This window comes from Brachypodium distachyon, chromosome 3 (assembly GCF_000005505.3).
Source record: "Brachypodium distachyon strain Bd21 chromosome 3, Brachypodium_distachyon_v3.0, whole genome shotgun sequence".
In the NCBI taxonomy this organism is placed as follows: Eukaryota; Viridiplantae; Streptophyta; class Magnoliopsida; order Poales; family Poaceae; genus Brachypodium; species Brachypodium distachyon.
Genome location: NC_016133.3, coordinates 38948651 through 38974185, shown reverse-complemented (window position 1 = coordinate 38974185; position 25535 = coordinate 38948651). Strand labels below are relative to the sequence as shown.

The following is a 25535-nucleotide window of genomic DNA, read 5'->3' as shown; positions in this document are numbered from 1 at the left end:
AGATTGCGATAAAGGAGAGGCAAAATATGCTTTTCACATCCCATGTGCAAAGTCCCAAACTGGAAGTATAAGCTTCTCTTCCTTGAACTACAAATAGTTGTCAAGTCATAGCATGGCTCTGCCTAGCCTAACAAGTAACAAGTCCTATAACAGTACTGTAGCAGTTAGCCCAAAAAATGAATGTGCAATTTCACCTCACAATGTCAAAACTCAGGAGACCCGAAAGACTGCGGATTACAATTCTTTCGATATGCCTCGCTTAAGTTTTGAACTGCTTTCTGCAACTACATCTCAACTACTGCCTTCCAAGCGTTGGGCTTGTATGTTCCAATGGTGCCTTCTGCCTCGAAGGTGACTCTCCAGGTCGGATTTAGATGAGCAGCTTGCGTTGCAGATGATGCACTTCCATATTGAAGCAGGTTTCTGGTTCTTGTCAAGCTGGGATGCTTTATTTTCATGCGGCTTTGCTTCGATATCTTTGCCGTCTCTCTGCTGGTTTTCTACGTTCTTTAGGTGCCTTCTACCTTGAAGGTGACTCTCCAGGTCAGATTTAGATGTGCAGTTTGCGTTGCAGATGCCGCACTTCCATCTTGATACAGGTTTCTGGTTCTTGTCAGCAAGCTGGGGTGCTTTCTTTTCATGCAGCTTTGCTTCAATATCCCTGCCTTCTCTCTGCTGGTTTTCTGTCTCCTCTTGGTGCCTTCTGCCTCTTAGGTGACTCTGTACATCTGTCTCACGATGGCATGTTACGTTGCAGATGCTGCAAACCCACAACAAGGTTTCTGCAGTGCGTTTCCTCTTAACCCCAGAGAGTGTCTTTGTGTGCAGCCCAGCCTGTTTAATGATGGGGTTCTTATTAGCAACAAAAAATTGCATGCCTGCTTAATAATGGGGTTCTTATTAGCAACAAAAAACTGCATGAATAATCCTGATACAGTGAAGTTTAGGACCGAACAGGATCTGCACAGCTTATAGTGAAATTGATCTGATGTAACTAGAAGTCTAGAACTGACATGTATTTAGTATGCTACAGATCTCCTCTCTACCATTCCACTTACACTGTCAATTAAATTGGCAACATATGCAACTGACAGATATATGTAGGAGCGAAAACTGAGTTATACATTGCAATCATGATCTTAAGAGCAGAGCATCTACAAGCCCTAACAAATATCACTCTTTTCATAACTACATGGTCAGATCATTCTGTTGAGTTTCATCACATGCATATAACAAATTAATGGATGCTTAGCAGCCATCTGGGGCAAGTCATATGTCAGATAATCGCAAATTTACTAGCGCTACAATCTAAATTCACAAATGCTAAGCATGCATAATGTTATAGTAAAGAAGAACTTCAAAATCTTATCCAAGACATGGCCGGTTGCAAGAACACGACAAATAATATTTGGGATGTCCAAGTGAATGTGAATTAAACAATATTGACGATGGCAGCATTACAGGCTTACAGATCTCGACAACACATGTTAGTGGATGAATAAAAGAAGAATAAAACTGAACAAGCTAAAGATAATCTGCTCACCGCGTCAATTGACACATCCACCTCCTCAGCCCTCCTGTGCCATGGAGGTTGATACCATTCCTCAATGCGATCTTTAACGGACCGTCGGGGCTTCGGCGCCGTTGTCACTGAATTGACCATTGGTATAACAAATATGACCGAGGAACAGAAAAAAAAAGTTCAGTAGTTTAGCAAGTGCATGGACAGGGGCACACCGAGTGGCTCACCAAGCGGCAGAGGGGATGTGTCACGGTGAGGCATTATGATCTGCGGGAGCCTTGCACCCAAGTCACCGTGCAAGCCGCGTTCGCGCTCAAACTCAGCCTCCAGCTTCCGCCGCTCGGCCAGTTCGGCCACAATGATTTGCTGGCGAATATCCTCTTGCAAGAGCTCCTGGCGGAGCGCCTCCACCGTCATCTTTGCTGCATCCCAAACCCCGCGGCTGTTAATTTCTTCAATGCGGGGGGAATTTCAACTAATGTTGTACGATCTCTGAATCCCTAGGTAATCAAGAGTCATCCATCCCACCGATTGTTCAGAATAGATGGGATGAGGATGAACAACTTCTAGTACTATACCCGTCCAATGTCTACTTACCGTACGGAGGTGGGATGGGGATGCCGTCGATGTCGTCGGCGTTGGCCCGAGCGGCGGCTCGGCGGGCGAATTCCATGATTTGGGGGCAAGGGTTTGGGGCAAGAGAGCGGGAGGAGATAGAGAATCGTGGTTTCTCTCTCCGCTGCACGCCTGCACCTAGTTCACGGGCGGCTACGGGATGGGCATACGCAGCGCACGCCTCCTTGGCTTCCCTTGCTTTGGTCCGCCGTCCCCGCGCCCCTTGTTGGTTTGCTTCCTGCGCTACTTGGATTCGCGGAACTTCAATGTCTGGGTTTTCATTAGATTATATACTCTCTATTCTTCAGAATTAAAATGATCCATCTAAAGGAGTATTTGAAGTATCGACTCAAATAGTTGGATTTAGGAAACCCGATTCCTTTCGGCCTTCAAACGTTACTTTTTAGTTTGAATTTTGGACTTCCAATCAGGGTTCGACTTCTTCTTCTCTCAACAGAAAGATGTATAACACCCAATTCTCAAACAAACAAAAAATCAACCTTCAAACTTTCACAGAATGATGAGCTCGTCGTTCAAATTCATAAACCGTAAGAAAAAAACATTATTGTGTCAATAGGAAAAAGATAGTGCAATACATTTTGTAACCTCGATGTTCTACATGTCTACGCAGTAGAAAAAATAATTTAATGAAAGCTATCAAGAAAAAAAATGGTCTAGTGATAAAAGGTGTGTTTTCACCTCCCAACTATAGACCCAAATCATGTTGGGCTAATCCCTCCATATGAAGGTGGTGAGCTGCAACCCAATGAAGCCCAAGAACACAGATCACATGAACCGTTAATCTCAGACCCATCCAACGACTGAGATTTCTTCCTTTGTAAAAGGGAGAAGAAGAAAACCCTACCCACCACAACCTCATTGGTGTGGCTGCCATTGTGAGAGCAAGAAAGAGCAATAAAAAAAACACAACCTGTGAGAAGAGAAGATGTGATTTCTAACCAGATTGGTGACTCCAGACTGGTTGTCTTCAAGCCGGCGATTGAAGGTTCAAACGTGTTTGGATTGGCTCCAAACTTGGTGAGTTTGGGCGAACTGAGCCTAACTCAGACGGTTGGTTTCTTGTGGTGAAACCAGCCCACCCAGGTTCAAGTCCCAGACTTGGCATGGGTGCTCGCATTTCCTGGATATATTCCAAGCTTTAACCGGTGTTGTGTTTTCAGTGGGAGTGACGTACCCGTCAACTACGAGGTGTCTGCAGTGACTTCGTCAATCTCAAATTGATCGGCCAGTGGCTCAGTCTCTCGGAGGTGCTCATAGAGGTAGGGTGTACGTGCGTGCGTTCATAGAGCGAGTGTGCGTGCGTGTGAGAGTGCTTGCGTCTGTACTGTGTTTTCTCAAAAAAAAACTTGGTGAGTTTGTTCCTTACTTTGAGTACTTCGGTCCGGTTGGCTGTTTTGAGTGTTGGGTCAGAGGAGCATTAGATCTGAGAGTTGTTTCGTCAGCTTGTGTGACAGCAGTTTCAAAATAGATTAGTTTTGGTAGACGGACAGTTTGGGTAGCAAACGGTGTCCGATTGAGCTGAAATTTGAAGGGCTTGTTGAGGATTCGGGGATCTGTTTGTCTGTCAAATTTTTTGCTGTTTGGATTGGCGGTTTAAGAACAGTTGATAGAATATGGAAGGGGACAGAAGCTGTGTTAACTCTGCTTTGTTGTGGTTCTACCTCTCATGGTTGTTAATATGATTACCGGTTGGTAATGTGCATAGTGTGTTGTACATCTCTAGTTCTAAAGAAGACTCTTGTACCCATTTGCTCATAGTGGAAATTGCGTGGAACGTTCGGTCCATAGCCGTGGTTTTTACTCCTCACGTTGAGGAAGATTTTCCACGTTTAATCTTTGTGTCACTTGTGCATGATGATTATGTTTATTCCGTTGCTTACTTGTTAGCAAGTTGAAGATATTTGTTGTTTGCTTTATTGCTGCCTAAGTGCCAAATCACCCCCCCCCCCCCTAAATTCTAAAACAAGAAAATTATAATACCACGAGACTAAAGTTTTTTAGAATAGGCCCCTAAACTAAAGGTATCGGTTAAAACCCCTTGGCACATGAGTTAGGACTCTTCTTTTTATCGGTTAAAACCATTTGAACCGTAGGACGACATACGTCGACGAGCAACAATACTGGCAAGAATCCGGCTGCTCCTGCCGCCGGATATGCATGTTCTCTTAGCGATTGTTGAGATGATCGTTACCTTGTTTATTGTTGGCATGGGTAGGTGTTTGCTTGGTTCTAGTTTCGTAGAACAACGCATCTTTATAATTGCTGCAAAATTCCTATGATCAAAACGCGCATTCGTGTATGTAACCCCATTTTAAGCTCCCCCTGCCCCTGTCTTACATCTAAGCACAAGGACAGCGGACATTCAACCATTTTCCTTCGACTCATGCAAGTGCGCAGTTCACGCAAACATACACATCCCCCAAGTCCAAATCTAATTAAACAGCACACACAAACGGTCGTTTACTCTCATTACACACGAACAGAGAGAACAGTCGCTGCGGACCGATCAGGAAGCACTACACGGACCGATCTCACTCACCCACTCAGCACTCACTCCCCGTAGAAGACGTCCTCGAAGCTCTGCAGGTACTCAGGCTCCAGCGCGAACAGCACGGCGACACCATCCTCCCTATCCGGCCCCCGCTGGGTCACATACGCCGTGCCGCTGCCGAACATCTGCGCGGGCGCCACGAACCGGGGCGCGCCCCACCCAAAATCGGCGTCATACATGGGCATCCCAAGCCAGCTGACCACCCAAAGATCCGACTCCGGCATCATCGTCCCCCGGGCCGCGTTGCTCCCTTTCTCCGACTCCGTCTCCAGATAGTCCACCACGGACCGCACGTAGGCGTCGTCCACGTGGTCCACGGCCTTCCGGATCGCGTCCGCCACGAACCCCAGCGGCTGCGCCACCACGTCCCCGGCCTTGGCCGTCACCAGGTCCCGCACGATGGCGTTCGCGAAGAGCTGCCGCGGCAGCGGCGGGCGGACCCGGTGGCGGACGTTGGCGGGCACGCGGAGCCTGGTGTCGGAGCGCTGGGCCAGCCCGCGGGCCACGCACGTGCAGCGCCAGAGGTGGGCCGTCACGGCCCCGTAGGTTGATGCCCCAGGGGCGCACTGGGCCTTGAGGCCCGCCAGGAGCTTCGGGGAGACGTTGTAGACGCGGGTGACGAAGGGCCGCGGGGCCCCGTTGAGGAAGGCGGGCGAGTAGACCGGGTGCTCGAACTCTGGCGTCGGCGGGGAACGCGCGCGGAGGAGAGTTCTGTCGTGGGATGGCGGGTTCGGGCAGGCCTCGGAGACGGGCAGCCCGCGGGCTAGCCCGGTCCATGTCTGGATGAAGTGGAACGCGCCCATGCCGTCCATGGTCACGTGGTGGATGCCCGTGCCTAAAACCACGCCGCCGCACTTGAGGAACGTCACCTGCAGAAGAAGGCGTCCATGCACAAGCACAAACAAAACAATCCGGCACATTTGTTATTACCGAGTGTCAAATCCAGAGCATGGTTTCTTGTTCTCCTAAACGAATGAGAATAGTGGTGATGCCATGCGTATTCTGATTGCTCTTTTTAAAAAACACACACACACACTTGCAGATAAGCTATGAGAATCCGTGGACAGATTATGCTAGTACTACATGTCTACGTGCGGACATGCGTGTGCAATAATGCAAGCAAAGATCAGACTTCACGATTTAAAATTCAGGAGTTGCGCGGCTGATGCCCAGATGCCGCCGTGTCCAGCCCACGGAACGTTATACACGCCGCCACGATCACGAAGTCAATAGTCCTTTCCACTTGCTTCCATCTGTTTGTTTTTTCCTATCGCCTAGGCTAGGCGGCCGGGCATCCAGGCTAGGCGGCCGGGCATCCAGGCAAGGCAACGTCAGACTCCCAATATGATATCATCAGATTCCTTCGTTTGCTCCACGCTATTAATCTACGAATATTTTTTGTTTTTATTTTAGGATAGCACGCATGCCGCATATATAGTGCTCATCTCAATTTATTTAGCTATAGTTATCACATAGCTATACAGATCGAGCTTTGTTCTGTTTTGTCTACACTTTTGCTATTTGTAAGCTAGCTGCTCTGTCTATTCTTCAGAACTGATATGCGTGAACAAGGAGAATAATCAGAATACTTGCACATCCTATTCACCTCTATGCATGTTATTTACGACAAAAATCAGGCCATGGGTATATGTGGCTAGTCAACTCATTTCCCTGCCAATTGGCGGTATTGGCATGGACGAAAAACATTTTTGGCGTTGACCAAAGTGATAAACCCTTCCTCCCCAAATGGGTTCTCGAGAATTAGATGTTGCGCGCTATTCATTCGAAGTGAGTAGATATCATGTAACGCCAGATTAAATCATGTATTCGCTAGCTGTATCGATTATTGTAATCCAACGTCGGTCATGTTTTAGCGCTAAATTGTACTAGTAGTACAAGTGTACATGTTTGTAACACTCATTATTTAAGATTTTTCAGCATTTTTAAGGGTGCAAATAAAGGAGAAGAGAAAGTCTGTTGCGGGAGAATATTACTATGGACCGTCTCATTGTTTTTCACGGTTATCTCGCCATTTCTAGATTTTATTAAGCTGTCATCCTACACGTAGATCTGGTTTCCTCCGTCCCTTGGCACACAACTTTTGTCCTCATGCGAGGACATAGACTTATCCCAAGGCAACATGACGACATAATTCTTAGTTTTTTATTTATTTCTTAGGAGACATATATTTAAAAAAACTACTATCCGTTTCATAATTCTTGTTGAAATCTTACATGTATCTAGACATTTTTTATAATAGATATATCCATTTTTGAGCAAATTTGAGACAAGAATTATGAAACGGAGAGCAGCTACTTAAGCTGAACGCTTTTCCTTTTCCTTAGTTTACTAGATTTGGAGAAGCTTTCGATACTGTTCAGAATGAAAGAAAAAAGGTTACTCCTCCAGAAGTGCAAATCGATCGAAATAAGAAAGGCATATGGAACTGGTTAAGAAAGCACTTTCGACGCGTACAATTTTTAGCAAACTACGTCCACGGCAAAAAGCAGGACAAGACACAGATCAAGAAGCAAACAGAAAACCAGTTAAAGCGTGAGACAGAGTCGATCGAGTCATGTTGTATCTCTTCTTACCTGAAACATGGCCATAAGGCAGGGCGGATCCCCTGACGGCGCCAGGGGCACGAACATCCGCCTGACCTCCGGCGAGGGCTCGTACTCCCTAAAGACATCGTCCCCGGCGAAGTCGGCCCTGGCGACGTTGAAGAGCGCGCCCTCGCCGTTGCAGTCGATCTGCAGCCGCCCGCCGCCGGCGCCGTCCACGCCGAGCCGCCCGGCCAGCGGGTAGAAGAGCACCAGCGCCTTGGCCAGCGCCGCCCTCAGCCGGTCCGGCGAGAAGAAGCCGCCGTCGTCTTCGTCTCCGTCTCCGGCTCCGGGCGGCGGAGGAGGCGGGGCCGGGTAGTAGTAGACGAGCGGCGTGTGCGTCTTGGGCACGGCCAGGTCGAGGTTGGAGAGCCACAGCGCCTGCCGCGGCGTCTCCTCGCTCGGCGCCACCAGCGTCGATTCCACCACCTCAACCTTCATCTCGGTTAGTATCTCGAACCGCGTCGTCACGCGTGAGCCGTGAGCCTGTGTGCCGCACTGATGGTGTTTCTGTGTCACTGCGTTTGCTTGTGGAAAGGGAATGGAGCTGCCAGGACAGATATATAGACGGCCCGCCGATTTGGCGTGGAGGAGGAGGAACAGCGGCTGCAAGGGGTTTCAGTTTCACTTTGGTTTTCTGGACACCGCTTTGGCCATATTCTTTAAAAAAAACTGTCCCTGTGAACTTTGGCCATATTCTTTGGCGTGTGCCGCCTCGACGACCTATATATATATATTCTTTTGATAATCATTTTTGTGTGCTTTTGAACACTTTGACAAGAAATACAATACGTACCCTCCCTTCCAAAATGCGGGGCGTGTAGTTTTCACCGACGGAAGAAAGTTTGATCAACCTTACAACAATAGATATAACATCTACAGTGTTAAATAAAGATGGATAAAAATCATTGTATTCGTTGTGAAACATTTTTCATAATATCTTATGCATAATTAGAAGTTGATAGTCACTGTCATTTTGGAACGGAGAGAGTATTACTTGTCGAGATGCAGTAACATCTTTATCGACACACTAGAGTTTTAAGTGCACAATATATCTCCATTTACCTTTTTTTTCTTGTAACCCTGCACGTATTTTTTTTTGATGAATCTGTTTGCCAATCTATCTCCTACTACCCCTTTCTAAATAAGATGTTCTAACTTTGTCCTAACTAAGTCAAATCTTTTCAAGTTTGACCAAGTTATATGAAAATATACTAATATCTGAAATATAAAACAAGTATACTATGAAGGTATATACAATGATGGATTCAGTAAAACTATTTAGAGTTATAGATGTTGGTAGATTTTTCAATAAATTTGGTTAAATTCAAAGAAGTTTGACTCGCTAAACACGGCAAAAAAGAAAATGCACTCTACGCTGATTCTAACTTCCAACGCAGGTTCATGCTGGAGCACTACGGCCGCACCAGAGCTGGCTTATTCATGTTGGTTTGGTCCATTTGATAGAATGTTCCTTAAGATCCGCGGATCGGTCACGGTCTTCAGCAGAGTTAGCAACGACGTGCCATCGCGTCCATTCTGTAGTCCTCCATCCCCCTCTGGATAGCCTTGCTGAATCTTCCCGTTTTCCTCCAAAAGACCAAAACCAGTAAACCGCCCATGTCCCCATCAAAGCCTACGTCACAATACTATTATTCTATTATTCAAGGTTATCTCCGTGTGCTTAACTGCTTACGTACGTGTGCTAGGCTGCTGGCTACACCATACGAGTTTTCGTATTTCTTTTGCAAGAGTACCACTGACCGGGAATAAGTGACGTCAATTTTTATAAAAATTCTATACAAATCAAAGTCCTTTATTTCGGGACGAAGGAAGTATATTGATTTTCTTGTAATACGGGTTCCTCTGTTCTTCTCAAGAATTGCAGAGGTACGAAAAAAGGGAGTACTATGTCCATTCTATACAGTACAGTGATACCGTCCATGCGCGCACACATGAAGTTCAAATCGCCATCTTAGATTCTGTGACTGTAAACAGATGCTTGTTTTGCCTCTCGATCCGGTCGATCCGCGCTCAAAGTGTGAAGTAGCGTGTCGTGGACATGCATGCATTGCACCCCCAAACACGACAGCCATCAGTTCTAGCCTTTTCTTTTCTTTTTTTCAGTGGGGTGACGATGGACACGGAAATTAATAATGGAGCTCATCTCCTGTGATTAGTGTACCAATGAGCACATGTTTAATGTTTAACTAGTGGAGTGTCCGTGCCATGCTTAACTACTTAATAACAAGCAAAATTATAATAATACGCAAAAAAAATATAATAAGCAAGTAAGCATAAAAACAAATGAAGTTATCATGAGCGACAAAGTTCCCGTGAGACGGCGGATCGAGCTGAGCTCGGGCTGATGATGAAGTTCCGGCGAGACGGTGGGTCCTCAGATGTCGTAAAATTTCTAACTAAAATTTGCCGCACCCCTGTTACGGTAATGTTGGTAAGATACCCAAACATATTTGCCATTAGCCTACCATCTTTCATCACCTGTATAGTCAAAAATCCGATCAATATGGTAACAAAATTAGAAGATTATTTCCTAATGTAATAATTATGAGCAATAATAAACATTCAGTTAATGTCACCAAGCTTGCTTCCCGTCTGAATCAGAGGGGCTAACATACTCCTGACAACACCGAACTCGGAACCTCTTCCGTTCTTACCTGCGTTTGATGATTGAGCAAAATACACAGTTTTTCAATAACTAATAGCCCTCACAAGTGTTCCAATCACTAACAGCCTCATTTTCTTACCCTAAAAAAACAGCCTCACTTTTCTAAGAGTAAAATACACAAGTATCTACTAATTCTGGATCAGATTGAGAAAACAAATACTGCACTGGATAAGCTAGCAAAATACACAAGTATCTACTAAATCGTGTAGTATATCTGAGTGTAATTTCAAGTTCCAAGAGTGTCGGGGGAATGACCCCGGGTAGGGTCATGACGACACAACTCTAACCGAGATAACGGAAGCAAAGACGGCATGGTTGTGTATGCCGGCATCGTAAAGTCAAACTAGCACTAAGCCGGCATCCTAGACCTATGCCGGCATGACTATATTGTCTTATGAGCTTGCAGGATAAGGACGAGCACCTTGATCTCGGCCCGCGCCGAGATCTCTCAACGGTCTTATCCTGACCACGCGGCAGAGGATAAAGCAACGTCATCATTATCGTGGAAAAGGCAGTCGCTGCTTACGTACCGATGCCAGGCGACTGCACAAGAGAAGCACCGAAAGGGAATCTCCGACGGAAGCCGGCAGAGGATAGCGGTACTTTCTGCAGGGTGCCAGGAAAAAGTAAAGTTGTCTTGTCTCCTACGGTGCCACTGGGAGGGAACCGAGCCGCGTGCCCGGCGGGGCCCAAGGAAGGTGACGTTAGGACTCGGTCCACATCTCAGTGTGACATGGGCGGCTTATAAATAGAACCTTAACCCTCTGTAGAAAGGGACGGAGCACTTATGCATCTAGGATTTCTCCTTCTTCTTCTTCTTCCTCAAGAATACAGCTCAAGGAGCACCATTGTAGAGCTTGTCTATCTCGGCTAATACAACAAAGTAGGAGTAGGAGTCTTACCTCGACAAGAGGGCTCCAAACCTGGGTAAATCTATGTGTGTTTGTGTAACTTGAGCGTGTTTTTCTTCACGTCCTCCCTCCTCCGGATCCTCCTTCGTCCATCGGCCCCAAGTTAAGCCATCCAATGGCATCTGTCGTGACACCACCACGACCAAGAGTGCAGTACATTGTATACAATTATCCAGAATAAAGAGCAGATGCATAAATTACAGAAGGAATGCTCTGAAAGTGAAAAGGCACACAAAGATGAGGTACCACTGATTGGATGAGGCACCGGCGGTGGAGCTACCAGCGACTAAGAGCGCTACTGCCCACGGTGTTGCCCCTGTCACCTTCTGATCACTGGTCACTGCGGAAAAGAAAATCCGACTGGATATCGTTTCCGTAGCACATCCTCAATCCAATGGACAAGTTGAAAGAGCAAACGGCATGGTTTTAGCCGGCATAAAACCTCGGCTAATCGAACCATTGGAACGTACTCCGAGATGCTGGCTGGACGAACTCCCGGCTATGCCATGGAGTCTCAGGACGACTCCCAATTGCTCCATAGGCTACACGCCATTTTTTCTCGTATACGGGGCGGAAGCTGTCCTACCAGCCGACATTGAACATGACTCTTCACGAGTGGCCATGTATACGGAAGCCGGGGTAAAAGAGGCCCGAGAAAATGATGTCGACCTGCTCGAAGAAGCACGGGAATTGGCTCTGTCTCGGTCGGCTATCTATCAACAGCACCTAAGGCGTTATCACAGCCAAAAGGTCAACCCGCGGGTATTCGGGGAAGGGGACCTCGTTCTCCGAATTGTGCATCGCACAGCCGGCATGCACAAACTATCACCCCCATGGGAAGGACCCTTCATTGGGAGCAAAGCGCTTCATAATGATTTCTACTATCTTATAGATGCACAAGATCCGAAGGCGAACAGGATAGACCGGTCAGGCGAGAAGACCAAGAGGCCCTGGAATGTAGTTTTGCTTCGTCCGTTCTATACTTGAGAGATGAGTATTTGTATCGTTTTCTCTTTATGTTGAGTGTTTTAAGACAATGAAATTATCCGCCGGATTCTTACAAGGAACTCGGGGACTTCCATGTCATTTAAATGTTGTATCACAATTATCTTGCGCATGTCGGCGTGGCTTAGTTGTGTAATCTTATGTCGGTTTAGTAGTGTGTCAGTATTGAAAATCCCCTTTATGACTTCGGTGCTGTTCACAACCCAGCTTCATGGCAAGCTAGAGACGGGTACGAGATAACTGAACACATGAAAAGCGATTGCAGAAACAAACAAAAAAACGATCCGGGATGCGTATTGTCTTAACCCGGCATTTCTTTCCTAACTCGGATATTGCCAAGCGAATTCGTTGAGATTATTTTTTCAGAGATATGCTACAGTGCTACGGTGCAAATACCTCTTATACTGACTACTTCAGATCTTAACCTAAAGCAATTTTCAGTTGGTTTAATATTCTGATTGATTATAAGTGCAGGCAAGCAAGGTGCCAGATTTTTGCACTTATTTACGAATTTAAAGAAGTAAAATATATTGTTGCCATGAGATTAAAAAAAATCCCCTTGTCCTTCTTTCTTTGCATTTTTTTCCCTTCTCTTTGTTATTTCTCCTCTTCTCATCATGTTTCTTCCTCCTCTTCTCTTCCAGGTTCTTTGTTTTATCTTCTTTCCTAGATCTGCACAATGGCTTCTTAAGTTCCAAGGCACCAAACTGAAAGTAGCTAAACCTTTTTTTGGATTGGGGTGTGTGTGTGTGTGTGTTGGGGGGGTGGGGGCGTCGGCCTGCAGGGAGAGAGAGAGCAGAAGAGGGAAGGAGCAAGAGGGAGGGAGATCTTACGATCAGGATGGCTCATGCTGGGCAGGGGGTTCGCCATGGTAGGCAGGATTTGAGGTCGGCGGCGCTAGTTTTGGCCTCCCTACATAGGCAGGGGGCAGGGGAGGGAGAGGGCGTCGCCTCCCTTGACCGGGATCGACGGTGCCGCTGTCCTGGAGCACGCAGGCAATCTTCGCGGAGTTGGACGAAGGGACTCAAGGGAGGGCCGACGAAGAGGAGGTGGGCGCAAACGGCGGCGGAGACTCGTCGGGGTGGCGGCGCCTCGATGCGGCACACGTGAGGCGGCTGAGATGGGGAAGGGCGGTGCCGGCGCAGAGGCAGGGAAGTCCAGGAAGTTGTTTTATTCGGTAAGCCCACTAAGCCCTTGTTTGTTGTTAGTGTATTTTTTAGTGTTTTAGTATTTGAGAGTTTTGGGTGTTCACCCAAAACACTCGAAAACCCCAAACACTAGTGTTTTTCTAAAAAACACTAGTTTGAGAAGTGTTTTAATTTGGTACAAAAATGGAGTGTTTTGTTGGAGAAACTAGGGATAATCCCCTCCAAATGCTTCCTACCAAACAACCATTTGAGATTTGTAGTGTTTTTCAATTTGGAGTGGTTTATATCCTAAAAAACACCCAAAAACTCTAATACCCAACAGGGCCTAAGGGAATCGGGAGTACGAGGAATTCGTTCGTGCGAGGGAGGATGAGGACATAACGTAACAGAGAATTAAGAAATAGTAAAGATTAAGGGGCTGTTTGGATTACCACCAAACCTGGCCTTACCAATTTATTGGCGTGCCCTCGCTATTTGGCTTTCGTTTGGAAAGTAACCAAATTTGGCACGCCCCGATCAATTTGGCAGCACGCCACCGCAATTTTCGCCGATGCGTGGGCGAGATGAGGGCGCGGAAATCGCTCGCCAAAATTTTGGCTGCCTTTTGCGCGCGAGATCTCAGTCAGCGTATAAAAGCAATCCCGCGTCTTTTTCCCTTTCCTCTTCTCAGTTTCACACGAGCGAAGCAATACACCGGTCTGGAGCAGACGGCTGGTCGGCGGCGTTCCAGCTTCAAGCAGCGCTACTCCGGTGGCCGGCGGCCAACCGCCGACGGTGGGTTACGAAGCCAACTCTGGCGGCCACTAGCTATTCCACCTTTCTTCCTCCCCTCCCCCAACGAGGTGATTCACTTATTCCCCTGTTCTTTTGTGGTGATTTCCCTTGCCGTTTGCTCTTGTACGTGGAGATGCACTAGATCTGAAATACTCTGTATCAAATCTTAGATCCTTTTGCTTTTAGGTTACACGAATTTGGCCTGGATGTAGAAATTTGACCGATATCCTGATTGTTTAGATTGTGCATGCAAGTTTTTTCTAGATATATAAATTGATTGATATCCTCCTGATTTTGCTTTTAGATATGACGCATGTATTAATCTTTTGCTAATTGGTTCTGAAGGAATGTGCAAAATCTGAAGCAGACAACTTTTTCTGACTGTAGATTCTCCTTGTAGTCCATGTAAACAAATTTTCCTGACTGTATAAACTATATATGCCAAATCTGAAGTATTTTTTCCTGAACAATTTGACTGAAGTGCATTCTTAAATCTTTAAAGACATGCTTGCCCTGCAACAAGATGAAACGGCTTTGGTCCAAGCATATTGTGGCTGCAATATTAGTATGCAGAGAGAACATTGATTTTAATAACTGATTTGTATTGTTTTACTTATTTCTTTTCTCAGATGGACATCAATCAACAACATTTTTACTATATGTTCAGGCAGCGGGCTTTAGGCGTGCTTGTTCTTTCCTTAGCTCCGTGGTGTAGAAACATAAATCGCCGAAGAGGTAGAGGTAGAAAATATGGTCCATTAGTTGAAAGAGACATCCATAGAAGTAGTGCACTGATTAGGCTTATTGATGCATCGGATGCAACATGCATCAATCAACTAGGGATGTCTCGAGCCGTATTTTACAAGTTATGCACTAGGCTAAGACGGAAAGGGTTGTTATATGACACTTTTCATGTTTCGGTGGAGGAACGAGTTGCAATGTTTCTATACATGGTGGGTCAGCATCACACAAATTCATCCGTTGGATTTTGGTCTTGGTGATCCGGTGAAACAGTGAGTAGATATTTCAATGCTGTCTTGCATTCAATGGGTGAATTAGCACGTGATCTCATTTATATTCGATCAATGAATACACACACAAAGATCACAGACAACCCGAACAGATTCTACCCATACTTTGAGGTGAGCCTTGGGCCATAGATTTTGTTATTTATAAGTTGATTTTACCTAAGCTTGACATGTACTGTCTTATCCATGTTCGTAGGGATGTATAGGGGCACTAGATGGCACTCATGTTTTCATGCTTACAGTAACATTCTTTTACCTTTGTGCTTTGATAGAAACAAGTGGTCAACTATCTTACTAAACCGATCAGGTTCTTCCATCAATTGCAAGAGTTGTTCTCAGACCAGTCCCATGCTGATGGTTCACTTGCAGCTGACCAAACCACTGTTAATGTGGATGATGATAGTGATGACAATGAGAAAGTTGAAGGTTATCCCATTCCAATGGACAGTGATGAAGCTGACTCCGACACCATTGGTTGCCAAAGTCCTCGAGTTGACTTGGATGGCAAGCCATCGAACAAGAAGCGCAAGCGTGTCACGTCATCACCTCACAAGAAACCAACTAAGGGCAAAGCAAACAGCAAGAGCAAGGTACGCGATGATGAGATGGCATCGAGTATTAAGAGGCTAGCAGACTCTCTTGTAGCCCCTCCTGTCCCTGTGCAACCAGTGCCACCTCCAGATCCTTATGCAAATCTTTGGAAGAGAATAAATGCTCTCCCTTTCACAGCGAAGGACAAACTTGAGATTGCAGCCCATCTGTCCAAGCCAGACCAAGATGTTTTCCGTAGTTACCTCAACCAAGCCGACGACGCACTGCTGTCAGAGTGGGTCATTACCTATTTTGAGCGTCAGGATGGTGGTGGTAATGTGGTTCCGTTCTTTCCTAAATTGTCAGAAGTTCACTAAGCTTTGTTGGCAGCATTTTGTTTATATCACTATCAATATTAGCACCTAGTAGTGGTCAGGAACTCACAGTAGCTTTAATATTTTGTCTATATGTGGTCAGACTAACTAGGATATGCTCTAATTAAGTGGTCTCATATGGGTATCATAGAGGCTCAGGTAGTATGTGAACTCCATTTTGTCTCATGGATGAATGACCATGGATGGGTTGTATCTAACAATATATTATGTGTGAACTATGTTGTCCTGAAGCTTTATATCAGTCTTGCACTCTTGCTTGCAATGTTATTACTGAGTTATGGCATGAGTAAATTCAATATGTTGTAATCTCAGTGTAATATTGGCTCATCATGGAACTGAACTTTCGGAACCAAACCAAACATAGCCAATGCAAATTGCCAAATATTTGGCAAGTTATTTGGCTACAAACCAAATGGAAGCCATCTGTTTTTGCCAATATTTGACAGCCTCCAATGGCTACAATCCAAACATCCTAAAGTTGCCAATATTTTGGTCATGCCATGGTTTTGGTCATGCAAAAAAATTGGTAACGCAAGATGAGGCTCAATCCAAACAGCCCCTAAGAACAAGAGCATACGCACTCTGGAAGAGGAAGTGGAAGAACACTGCACGTTACTTTACTGCCTGCCTACAGGCTGCGACGTGGGATGAAATTAATTGACATTTCCTTAATTTTGCTCTCACTGATGACGGCACCGGAAGCGATCCAAATGCAAACCAAAGAATGCCTTAACTCCGTACACTCTACATATTCGGCCTCGCACCATCGTCGCCGCTAGAAGCTAAAATGTGGCCGCGCGCTCTTCCAATGGAGACGGCGAGAGCTATCTGGTGGTCGTGGCGACTTAGCTTGAGACTGCGCATAATCGGTGCGTGATCTTCAAGCACCAAGTCGGTGCTTTCTCATGGAGCCAGATGCTTCTTAATTTACTAGGTCGGGGTTGGCTAGCCTCATGGAAATCTCGGTTAACTATATGTGAGCAGTCCGTTAATTCGACCGCTAGGACTAGGACGACTGATCCACCATTGTTTACGACGTATTTTTGTCCGATAGTACTTGCATGTTCTTAATAAGGGAAGCTGTTGCTAATCTATAGTTTGGCACAAATCTTTCAAAAAGAAAAAAAGTTTGGCACACGGCATACTGCAGCGGCCCATCCTGGCATTCATCGATCAAGGAATCTTTTCTTTTGGGTTGGTTCGACAAGACGGAAAGATATGGATAGCAAGCACTCTTTTGAGTTGGTCCAGCTCAGGTGATCGCAGCCTCGCGGGGAGGTTCGTTTTATGATGTTGCCCAAACAAAGTTAGGGTCAATCTCACACTCCCTTTTGGCATGTTTGGTTTGTGACCAAACTTGTCCTGTCAAAATTTTGACAACCAATGCAAATTTGATTCTCAATTGGTTTGTTGCCAAAAAATTAGTTGACTATGAATTTTTGTCCATCACCCGTCCACACAATTCCTTCACAACTTTTGCCAAAATTGCGCCCAACTTAAACCAAAATTTTGGCTACCCAATTTTCATTTTTTTGATAGATGAGCAAATTTAACAATCCCGAAGCAAACAGGGGCTTCCGGGCAAAAAGCAAAACTAAGTCCGGCCATTTTACCAAAAATCCCCTCAAATTGAGCTCAGCAACCCTAGCGCCGCCGTGGCCCTCTGCCCAGCACCGCCGCTGCATCTCCGACGCTCCACCCCGGCCGAGATGGGGAGCACCTCCTCCATGCTCACCCAGTACGACATCGAGGAGGTCCAGGACCACTGCAGCCACGCCTGTGAGTTAGTTTGCTGCTGATTCCGACTGACAATCTCATTCCTTACCCGTGGATGCTGACGAGCGGTTGCTCTCTGATCCGATCTGCCGCTCCGCGATGGTGGCCGCTAGTCTCGCAGCAGGAGATCGTGTCGTTGTACCACCGGTTCTGCCAGCTCGACCGCAACGGCGGCGGCTTCGTCTCTGCCGACGAGTTCATGACGGTCCCCGAGTTCGCCGTCAACCCTCTCTCCCAGGTTAGCCCCTAGCGACACATCAGATCACTACCGTTTTCTTACAATTTTCTCGGTTTTGCCTTTCATCGGGGTGGGTGGTTACCTGTGTACATATCATGTTCAGTTCAGTCCTGAGAATTGTGAACAGAATTGTGCGATTTAAGTGGGTGGTGTTAGGTTATGTTGAATTGGTAATGTGGGATCTGCTAAAAGAACTGAATCATGGGATACAATTAGACTGAGAAACCTTACGTGCTTGATGTGATATCTCTGTCAGAGGCTCCTGAGGATGCTGGATGGGCTGAACTTCAAGGAATTTGTGGCATTCTTGTCGGCGTTCAGTCCCCACACAAGCCTGCAGAACAAGATTGAATGTGGGTGCTTGTTTGTTAAACTTTTCTGCTAACTTTCGTTCTCCTTCTGTTTAGATATTCTCTTAATTTTTTTTAAAGTTTGTTTGTGTTCTTTGCAGTTATTTTCAGGGTCTATGACACTGACTGCAATGGGAAGGTTGCATTTGATGATATCTTGAGCATATTGCGAGATCTGACGGGTTCTTTTATGACTGAGCAACAACGGCAGGTTTGTGCTTTAGGATTTCCTGGTGCCTTCTTGTTTTATGACACATGATGGAATGTCTGGACCATATCATCAAATAAATGCAGAAACAACTGTTTACATCTGCTAATGATAAATTTCAGTATCCCCAACTTGCTTTCATCCTGTGATAATTCCAAGACATTCTTTCTCAGATTTCATTTATGTCAATATAGGCTGTGGCGCCATAGGGATTATGTTCTTGCAACTGGACTGCTGTTAAAAGGGACACCTCATGTGGTTCCTGGAAGTAGTTATGCGGCCATAACTGTCTGATCGTTCCAGCACTCTCTAATTTCCAGGAAAATCTACCGATATATGCCATAATAGTAAATTTATGCATGCTTGGTTGGCTGATTGGTGGAAATCAATTGAGAATTCTACCTGTGAGTTAATCTCTAATAATTCATAATGGCATTTATGTCAAAAACTTAGTACTTCTGGATATCATTTTCCTTGTAACTATGGTTCTGTCCAGCCTTTTCCGCAATTTACTTATTATTAACAACCATCAAGGCTTTTTTTGTGTTTCATACATGTCCATCATGCATGAGGCCATGATTTACTGTCTTAAGGTGAAGTTATTCGGCCTGACATAGCTATCAACAATATTTCCATTCCATGGCAGTACAATAGCCAGTTGAGCTTTCAGAATTTACATTTTGAATATGGTTTAGGTTTATTTATGTAATTTTGGTTTCAATATTAATGTTTTTCTTATGGTTTTTTTTCTTCTTCTGTGCTGGCATGATGGCATTTCGTGTATGCCTTATCAGAAAGTTCTGACTCATGTGTTAGAAGAAGCTGGCTATACAAAAGATTCACATTTCACTCTAACAGATTTCATGAAGGTAAGCTCTAATGGTCCAATGTACCACTTTTTATTTAGATGTGTCTCAACCCTTAACATAGGAAAGATGTCATGTTCACATACACTAGCACTTTAGCAGCATGCACACTGCACATACTTGGCGCATCTGAGAAATGTTTTTTTATTTCTGAAAGAATAATATGGTTTGATAAACTGGCTTAAGTTTATTCTCACAGTAGAAAGATCTTGGAATCATTTCAATTTACTGGTTGAACTTTGAGTATGTTGATGGTTTAATAAAAAAGTTAACCATGCCATGTTGATGGTGGTTTTATTGAAAGTTAACTGTGCCACTATACCCTTGGTTGTAGATCAGTCACCACTTCACTGGAATTTACATCATAGCTTCAAAATTATCTGGACCAGGTTCTCTTGACCAACGGTCTCATGTGGTGATTTCCAGTGAAATGGTTTATACCTTGGCTCTAGGAAGCTGAACTTGATCACAACTACATTGGTTGGACAAACTCATAAAACTTCGCAGTTAAAATCCATTGGTAAACAATAACAAATTGGGATAACATTCTTTGTCCATTTATCTATCTATTTATAACCAGAGTTAAGTATGGTATGCCATTATCATATGACAAGCCATGGGATAGGTTGTGACCACATGCACATTAAACATTCTCTCCAGCCTTTTTGCCAAATATTTACAGCAGTACTTTACAGGTCGGTACTGTAAATCGACCAATGAATGAAACAGCCAAGAAATGACAAGGCTAGACACATACTTCCCATCCCATGTTATATTATAAAATATATGTACTCCCTCGGATCCATAATAAGTGTCTCGGATTTTGTACTAACTTAGTACAAAGTTGTACTAAGTCTGAGACACTTATTATGGATCGGAGGGAGTAGTAAACTAGTGACTATGCTTTTTTATACCTTTTGTATATTATTGCATTTCAAACACTCGTGTGCTCTCTTCAAATGGCACGCTCAAAGTTATTACTGCACCTTCGTGTTACTTTATTTTAGCTGGGAAGGCGACCTTTGTAACCCATCAAACTTGTTTTCACTTTCAGATTCTTGGCAATTCTGATCTCAAGATGGAGGTTGAAGTACCTATTGACTAAAAAAATACTTGTGTTATTGTGATGTTTCCTGTCATTGTATGTTAATTTATGTAGCTTAAGCTGCCGAACTATTTAGATCATTGTACTTCATATTGTGAATGAAGCTGTAATTAAGGAAACCTATGTACTTTATGTCTTTGTTATTTGGTTTTGGGGTTTAATAAACCTCTTTGTGTGCCATGCGGGTGTTTTCCTCTTATTTATGGCTCCTGTGCTCTTTCAGGTACCGTTACTACCCTATGGTTCACTCCCAAACAGCCCAGCATTTGGACATATTCAAGGCAGCATACAAAGTGTTAATATCTGCCACAAAAAAAGTAGCAATTATTTATAAGTGCTTAAATTGTTTTTTTTTTGCGAGGAATAAGTGCTTAAATTGTTAAAATCAACCAAAAGCTAGTTTTGTTCTTAAATGATGTCTACATCTCTATCTCTCTGGGTCAGGATCTCTAATCAAAATAGCGCTATCTTCGAGGAACAGTGATGAAGATTTAACTTTTAGAAGATCACATTTCCGTTGAAAGGATAAAGAGGAAATTCTAGACAAGACTGGTACGGAGTAAAAATGGTGGCTGTTCAGAACTCAGATAGCCTCCAAATCCCCTTCCAAAAATAAAGCACAGCGTCTTGTTTTTCTCCCTCTTAAGAGGTGGCCTCTAATGTTTTGTCCTATTATTAGACGTTATGCTAGTCACCTGCAATTCTCCCTCCCACCCGGGAAGGAACGGCAGAGCCATTGGAGTTTAGCCAGAGGAGCATCTTTACCTCACCGGGGTCAGATTTTGGTGAGTTTGGCCATGACTTCATGCATTCCAATTTGTTCTTGGTTTTTCAATGTTTGTTTTCTTCATCCGGTAATCCAGTTATCTCTTACCTGGCATTTTGAGCTCAGCAAGTAGAATTAATTTGTCTCCAGAAAATCTCTCAATGCCACGATCTCTTGTGTGACAATGAAAAATGTTGACAACAAGTTGTATCATAATCCTCAGTCAATATGAATTCTTGCGTTCATAATTTGTAGCATCTTTCTTCAGGCCACTCGTTTCAGATGTTTGGTTTATTATTTCCGGCTTTCTGTATTACTTTGACATCTAACTAGCTTTTATTTATTAAACCTATATTGTTTTCTTGGGTGATACCCAGTCAGAGACATTTACTTCAATTTCTATTCCTCAATCCCACAACTCAGTTTTTAGCGTCTTCCTGAAGGGCATGGTTCGTGGTACCACAATTTCGTTGGATTTTTGTCATCTTCTTTGGCCTATTCAAAAGCACTTGATTAGGCATGTCCAAATTATAGGTAGGAAAGGTAGCTACCATCTGTGGATTCATGGAAATAACCATGCGGTGCCATCGCTACAATTTATCAACATGCATCCTGTATTACCTAGTTTTAGAGCCTGTTTTGCATCTCACATTATATCTGCGATTCTGTCTACAGGCTACAAGCTAGCTGATTCTGTGAGAGAAAATAAAATGTGGGCCGTGAGATTTTCATCCTTGTGGTAAGACTATACCTTTTTATTTGTTGTTCTAATTGGCCCGTGTTTTCCTTTTAAAATTCAACATGTAGGATTCAATGCCACATATTATCTCTTTCACTGCTCATCTTGGTAGGATAAAATTTAGCTTCAGAATCATGTATGATTCTACCTCATGTGTTATTTTTGGTATTTGAAAGTTTCTCATAAAATTTACATTTATGATGACATGTACATAACTTAATCAAAGGCACTTCAATATTCAATTACATGATCAGTAATCTTCCTACCAACATATTTCTCCAGACTATGGCCACGCATATGAATGTTGTGGAGGATTTATTATTAACTATTTGATGATACAACAATCTGGATTGAAGTTAGTATTGTACTACCATTGCATATTGATCATGCATCTGTTCGATATGACAAAATTTTCTGGAGAATCCATATTATACACATCCTGAGTTCACACATTGTCATTATTCTCTGCTAATGCATACAATAATCAAATCAAACTACTGGAAAGGACTGATAGAGATGGTTATGCATTTATAACTTATTGATTTGGCGGTACTGTACTATAATATAGCTTCTCTGGAACCAGTTTATGCTTTAAAATCAAATGTTATTGATTTCCAACCCTGATCATGGAGAATATTTATTGAATAAGGTCCTTATAAAAGGTGCATGAATTATTCCACAACCATAGGGGCTATACATCTTTCAGAAAATAAAGATTAGTTTTGCTAAAGTGCAGGTTGAACAGATGAATTAAGCCTATTCTAAGGTGAATACTAGACGATAAATACTAATGGAGCCTTTCGCCAAGATGGCAGAGAATGAAAGTGCTCAATTACAGAGAGCAATATTCGCACAGTATATTATGATGAAAAAGCTATTCAAGGAGCTAGAAGAGGAAAAAGAAGCTTCAGCAACTGCTGCAAGTGCAGCACTGTCAATGATTCGGAAGCTTCAGAAAGAAAAGGAGGCGGAGAGGATGGAAGCATGGCAGTATAAAAGAATAGCTGAGGAAAGGATGATTCATAATGACAGGGCTATGGAGATTGTGAAGGAAGTCATGCAGCAGAAGGAACTGGAGATCTATTATCTGAGGAATCAACTGCAGGTGTATAAACAAAGGTTACTGGATGTTGGCATTGATGATTGTGATATTTCGGACGAGACAATAGCCAAAAATATCCCTTTGTTTGAAAGCAAAGGTGTAGAGAATCTTTGTTATAACATCAAAAGGAATTTCTCACTGCCAATTTTGCAGTTGAATAAGCCTTCTGAAATGGACAACAAAAACGATGGAGCGATTCAATCGCCAAAGAGCAGGCTAGGTGTTTACATGCACAATTCTAGTGAAAATGAACTGGAACAAGTTTCAGGCGATGGTACCGACTTGAAGGACATAAAGCCCAAGGAAAGCTTGTCAACTCATATAGACAGCACCGAGAAGTGTAGAGAAGAATCGAAGTCTTCAAGCAGTGGTAGTTTGCAGAACTCTTATCCATCGGAAGAGTCTTCAGGTTGTTCCCCGTCCGTAATGGTGAATCATCAGACAGATGTATGTAGTCAAAGAGAAACACGGATTGGGGAAGATGCGGAAGACAAGCTGCGTCGTGATCCACCCAGGACTTCACGCTCTGACAATGAAGTGGATAAAATTGCAGCTCAACGTACAGGTGATGTTGACACACTCAAAGCTCCAGAACAAAGCAAGGCGCCAGATCCCTCATGTACTGAAAATGGCATCAAAAGAGAAGAATCTGAATTGTCTCCCGCGGTTGTTCTGAAAGATAAACGTGTTACCAAGTTTGCAGCAACTCGAAAAGTTGGCTCCATGAACAACGTCGACAGACATGTCCGTGTAAGCGCGGGAAATTCCACACCACGAGCTGCGGGAAATTCCACACCACGCACTATGGGAAATTCCACACCACGGGCTGGAATTGAGAGAACAAGGTCAAGGCTGAAGCGCGTTCAGAGTGAAAAGATGATTGAGCTAAATGAACCTAGGAAAAGTAAGGAGCAGATAATAATGCTGAAGGAGGTATACGAGCAGCTTAACATGATAGAAGCACATATGAGGCCTTCAAGTTCACAGGAGACCCCTCGAAATGAGCAGTCGTTAGATTCTGTCATGGAGGTACTTCTCTTGTACCTTTCATATTTAATACGATATCATTTCTGTCGAAATTTCTTAGAAAATATTGCATTATTCAGGTCTAGTTTTGTAGTTTCAGTCTTGATTAATTGCAGAGACTAAATTTTTATCGTTGTCTTGAAGGGAAATAAGCAGGAACTAAACTGAACTGGCAGTTTAGTTCACATTAGTAAATCTAACAATTACCATCAGTGTTTTTACACTACATTAATCTGCAATGATCCCTGCAGCCAGCATTCCTTCTTTTACCTTCACTGTTAAATTTTGTGCCACAAATTTTAGAATGCCTAGTGATCCTAACGTATACTCCGTATTAAACATTTCACAATTCACTGTCAGTTTACCATCTGGTTATAGGACAGAAAGAGTGAATTGTGAAATGTTGGGGGAGTAGATGTACAATCTCAACACATGGGTTCAAGTCCTCACAGATGCGAATTTAGGTTACTATTTATGCTGTAGGGGTCTCTTACAATTTCCATTCAAAAAAAGAAAAAGAAAAGAGTGAATAATCCTCAGAAAGTAACAGACATGGGGAGAATTTTGGTTCAACACATTGGCGACCATGTTTTCAAGTATGAAGTTTGCCTCCTCTAACCATGAATATATTCACAGGCGGCGCTGTCCTTCTCCATATAGTCCAGTTGGGCTATAGCCATCTGAAGGAGACCGTGAGGCCATCTCCAATGATTCGAGTCCTGCTGTAGCTTGAAGGTTTGTCATAATACCTGCTTGCTTTTCAAGGCGATCTCGGAGCAAAGACAAATTTTGGTATCTAGGTATCTCATCTCCTCCATCACATCAAAATCATCAGTGCAGCGAGATGCAACCTGAGGAGAGCTCAGCGCAAATTCCATTCGTATCGTTTGTCTGTAACCGCTATCTGAAACACGTCACCTACAAACTCATTTTTTGAAGAAATGTGGGCATTGGTCCGGCTGACCTGAGCCCACTTCCGGGGCACCCGGTGTAATGTATGTTTTGGTCGTTTCAGATTTGTAGGAACCTTGGATTGAATCAAGGCACGACCGAAGCACTCTGGTCATGGGCTAACAGACGGGAATTATGTACAACTCCTGTAACTTATAACAACAGTATTGATCCCTGTAAAATTCCAGAGAGATTCATGTCTTGAAGAAACCAAAAGACCTAGGCCAAGGCACCAAGCGGCACGCCTGGTCCTGCTGGCTTCTCTTTCTTCAATGATGAGCATCTGAAGATACACTAAAAGTTCTCCATGAATCGTTGTGATAGCAGGAACCAATACTTAGCAAGGACAGCAAAAGTATGCTAAATTTGTTTGCTCCCGGATGTTCATTGTTGTGGTACAAGGTTGAATTGACCAAGTCACACACCCACAGGCCACAGCATCTTTTTGCACTTGCTGTTCGGTGTTGCAGCCGTGCGATAGTAGTAGTAAGGCGGTTGTGTACTTGTTCTGTCCGGTACCTGAAACTGGAACTGGTCCAGGAAAGACGCCAGTTCTCTCCGTGTCAACATCTGTTGGCTACACCAAAAAGGATCCAAAGTAGACCAGTCATACAG

At 44.0% G+C, this 25535-nt stretch overlaps 5 protein-coding genes across 8 annotated transcripts; 3 read left to right on the top strand and 2 right to left on the bottom strand.

Annotated features, from left to right (window-relative positions):
- Positions 1-43: 43 nt before the first annotated feature.
- On the bottom strand, positions 44-2395 carry LOC104583714 (zinc finger homeobox protein 2). Its single transcript, XM_010236864.3, has 4 exons — positions 2120-2395; positions 1750-1944; positions 1544-1650; positions 44-834 (listed from the first exon to the last, which is right to left on the bottom strand). Exons 1-4 carry the CDS (start codon positions 2193-2195, stop codon positions 292-294), a joined length of 921 nt encoding a protein of 306 aa, XP_010235166.1. The 5' UTR covers positions 2196-2395; the 3' UTR covers positions 44-291.
- A 2120-nt stretch (positions 2396-4515) lies between these two features.
- LOC100831871 (putrescine hydroxycinnamoyltransferase 1) lies at positions 4516-7968 on the bottom strand. Its single transcript, XM_003574485.4, has 2 exons — positions 7304-7968; positions 4516-5578 (listed from the first exon to the last, which is right to left on the bottom strand). The coding sequence occupies exons 1-2, from the start codon at positions 7751-7753 to the stop codon at positions 4709-4711; spliced, it is 1320 nt and encodes a 439-aa protein (XP_003574533.1). The 5' UTR covers positions 7754-7968; the 3' UTR covers positions 4516-4708.
- A 5588-nt stretch (positions 7969-13556) lies between these two features.
- On the top strand, positions 13557-16060 carry LOC100840744. 2 transcript variants are annotated; one of them, XM_014900169.2, is made up of 2 exons: positions 13557-13907; positions 15140-16060. In XM_014900169.2, the coding sequence occupies exons 1-2, from the start codon at positions 13629-13631 to the stop codon at positions 15773-15775; spliced, it is 915 nt and encodes a 304-aa protein (XP_014755655.1). In that variant the 5' UTR covers positions 13557-13628; the 3' UTR covers positions 15776-16060. The 2 variants fall into 2 exon arrangements, with proteins under 2 accessions (XP_014755655.1, XP_003572237.2); XM_003572189.4 differs by having other exon boundaries at positions 13765-14981.
- Positions 16061-17367: 1307 nt separating this feature from the next.
- LOC100831571 (calcineurin subunit B) lies at positions 17368-20501 on the top strand. The gene is made up of 6 exons (XM_003574484.4): positions 17368-17572; positions 17683-17807; positions 18064-18160; positions 18259-18368; positions 19160-19234; positions 20286-20501. The coding sequence occupies exons 1-6, from the start codon at positions 17503-17505 to the stop codon at positions 20334-20336; spliced, it is 528 nt and encodes a 175-aa protein (XP_003574532.1). The 5' UTR covers positions 17368-17502; the 3' UTR covers positions 20337-20501.
- A 16-nt stretch (positions 20502-20517) lies between these two features.
- LOC100831266 (myosin-binding protein 3) lies at positions 20518-25193 on the top strand. 3 transcript variants are annotated; one of them, XM_024462382.1, is made up of 6 exons: positions 20518-20653; positions 20781-20888; positions 21016-21121; positions 21778-21841; positions 22578-23972; positions 24606-25193. In XM_024462382.1, the coding sequence occupies exons 5-6, from the start codon at positions 22632-22634 to the stop codon at positions 24627-24629; spliced, it is 1365 nt and encodes a 454-aa protein (XP_024318150.1). In that variant the 5' UTR covers positions 20518-20653; positions 20781-20888; positions 21016-21121; positions 21778-21841; positions 22578-22631; the 3' UTR covers positions 24630-25193. The 3 variants fall into 3 exon arrangements, with proteins under 3 accessions (XP_024318150.1, XP_010235162.1, XP_024318151.1); XM_010236860.2 differs by lacking the exon at positions 20518-20653 and having other exon boundaries at positions 20662-20888; XM_024462383.1 differs by lacking the exon at positions 20518-20653 and having other exon boundaries at positions 20662-20888; positions 22573-23972.
- The last annotated feature ends 342 nt before the right edge of the window (positions 25194-25535 follow it).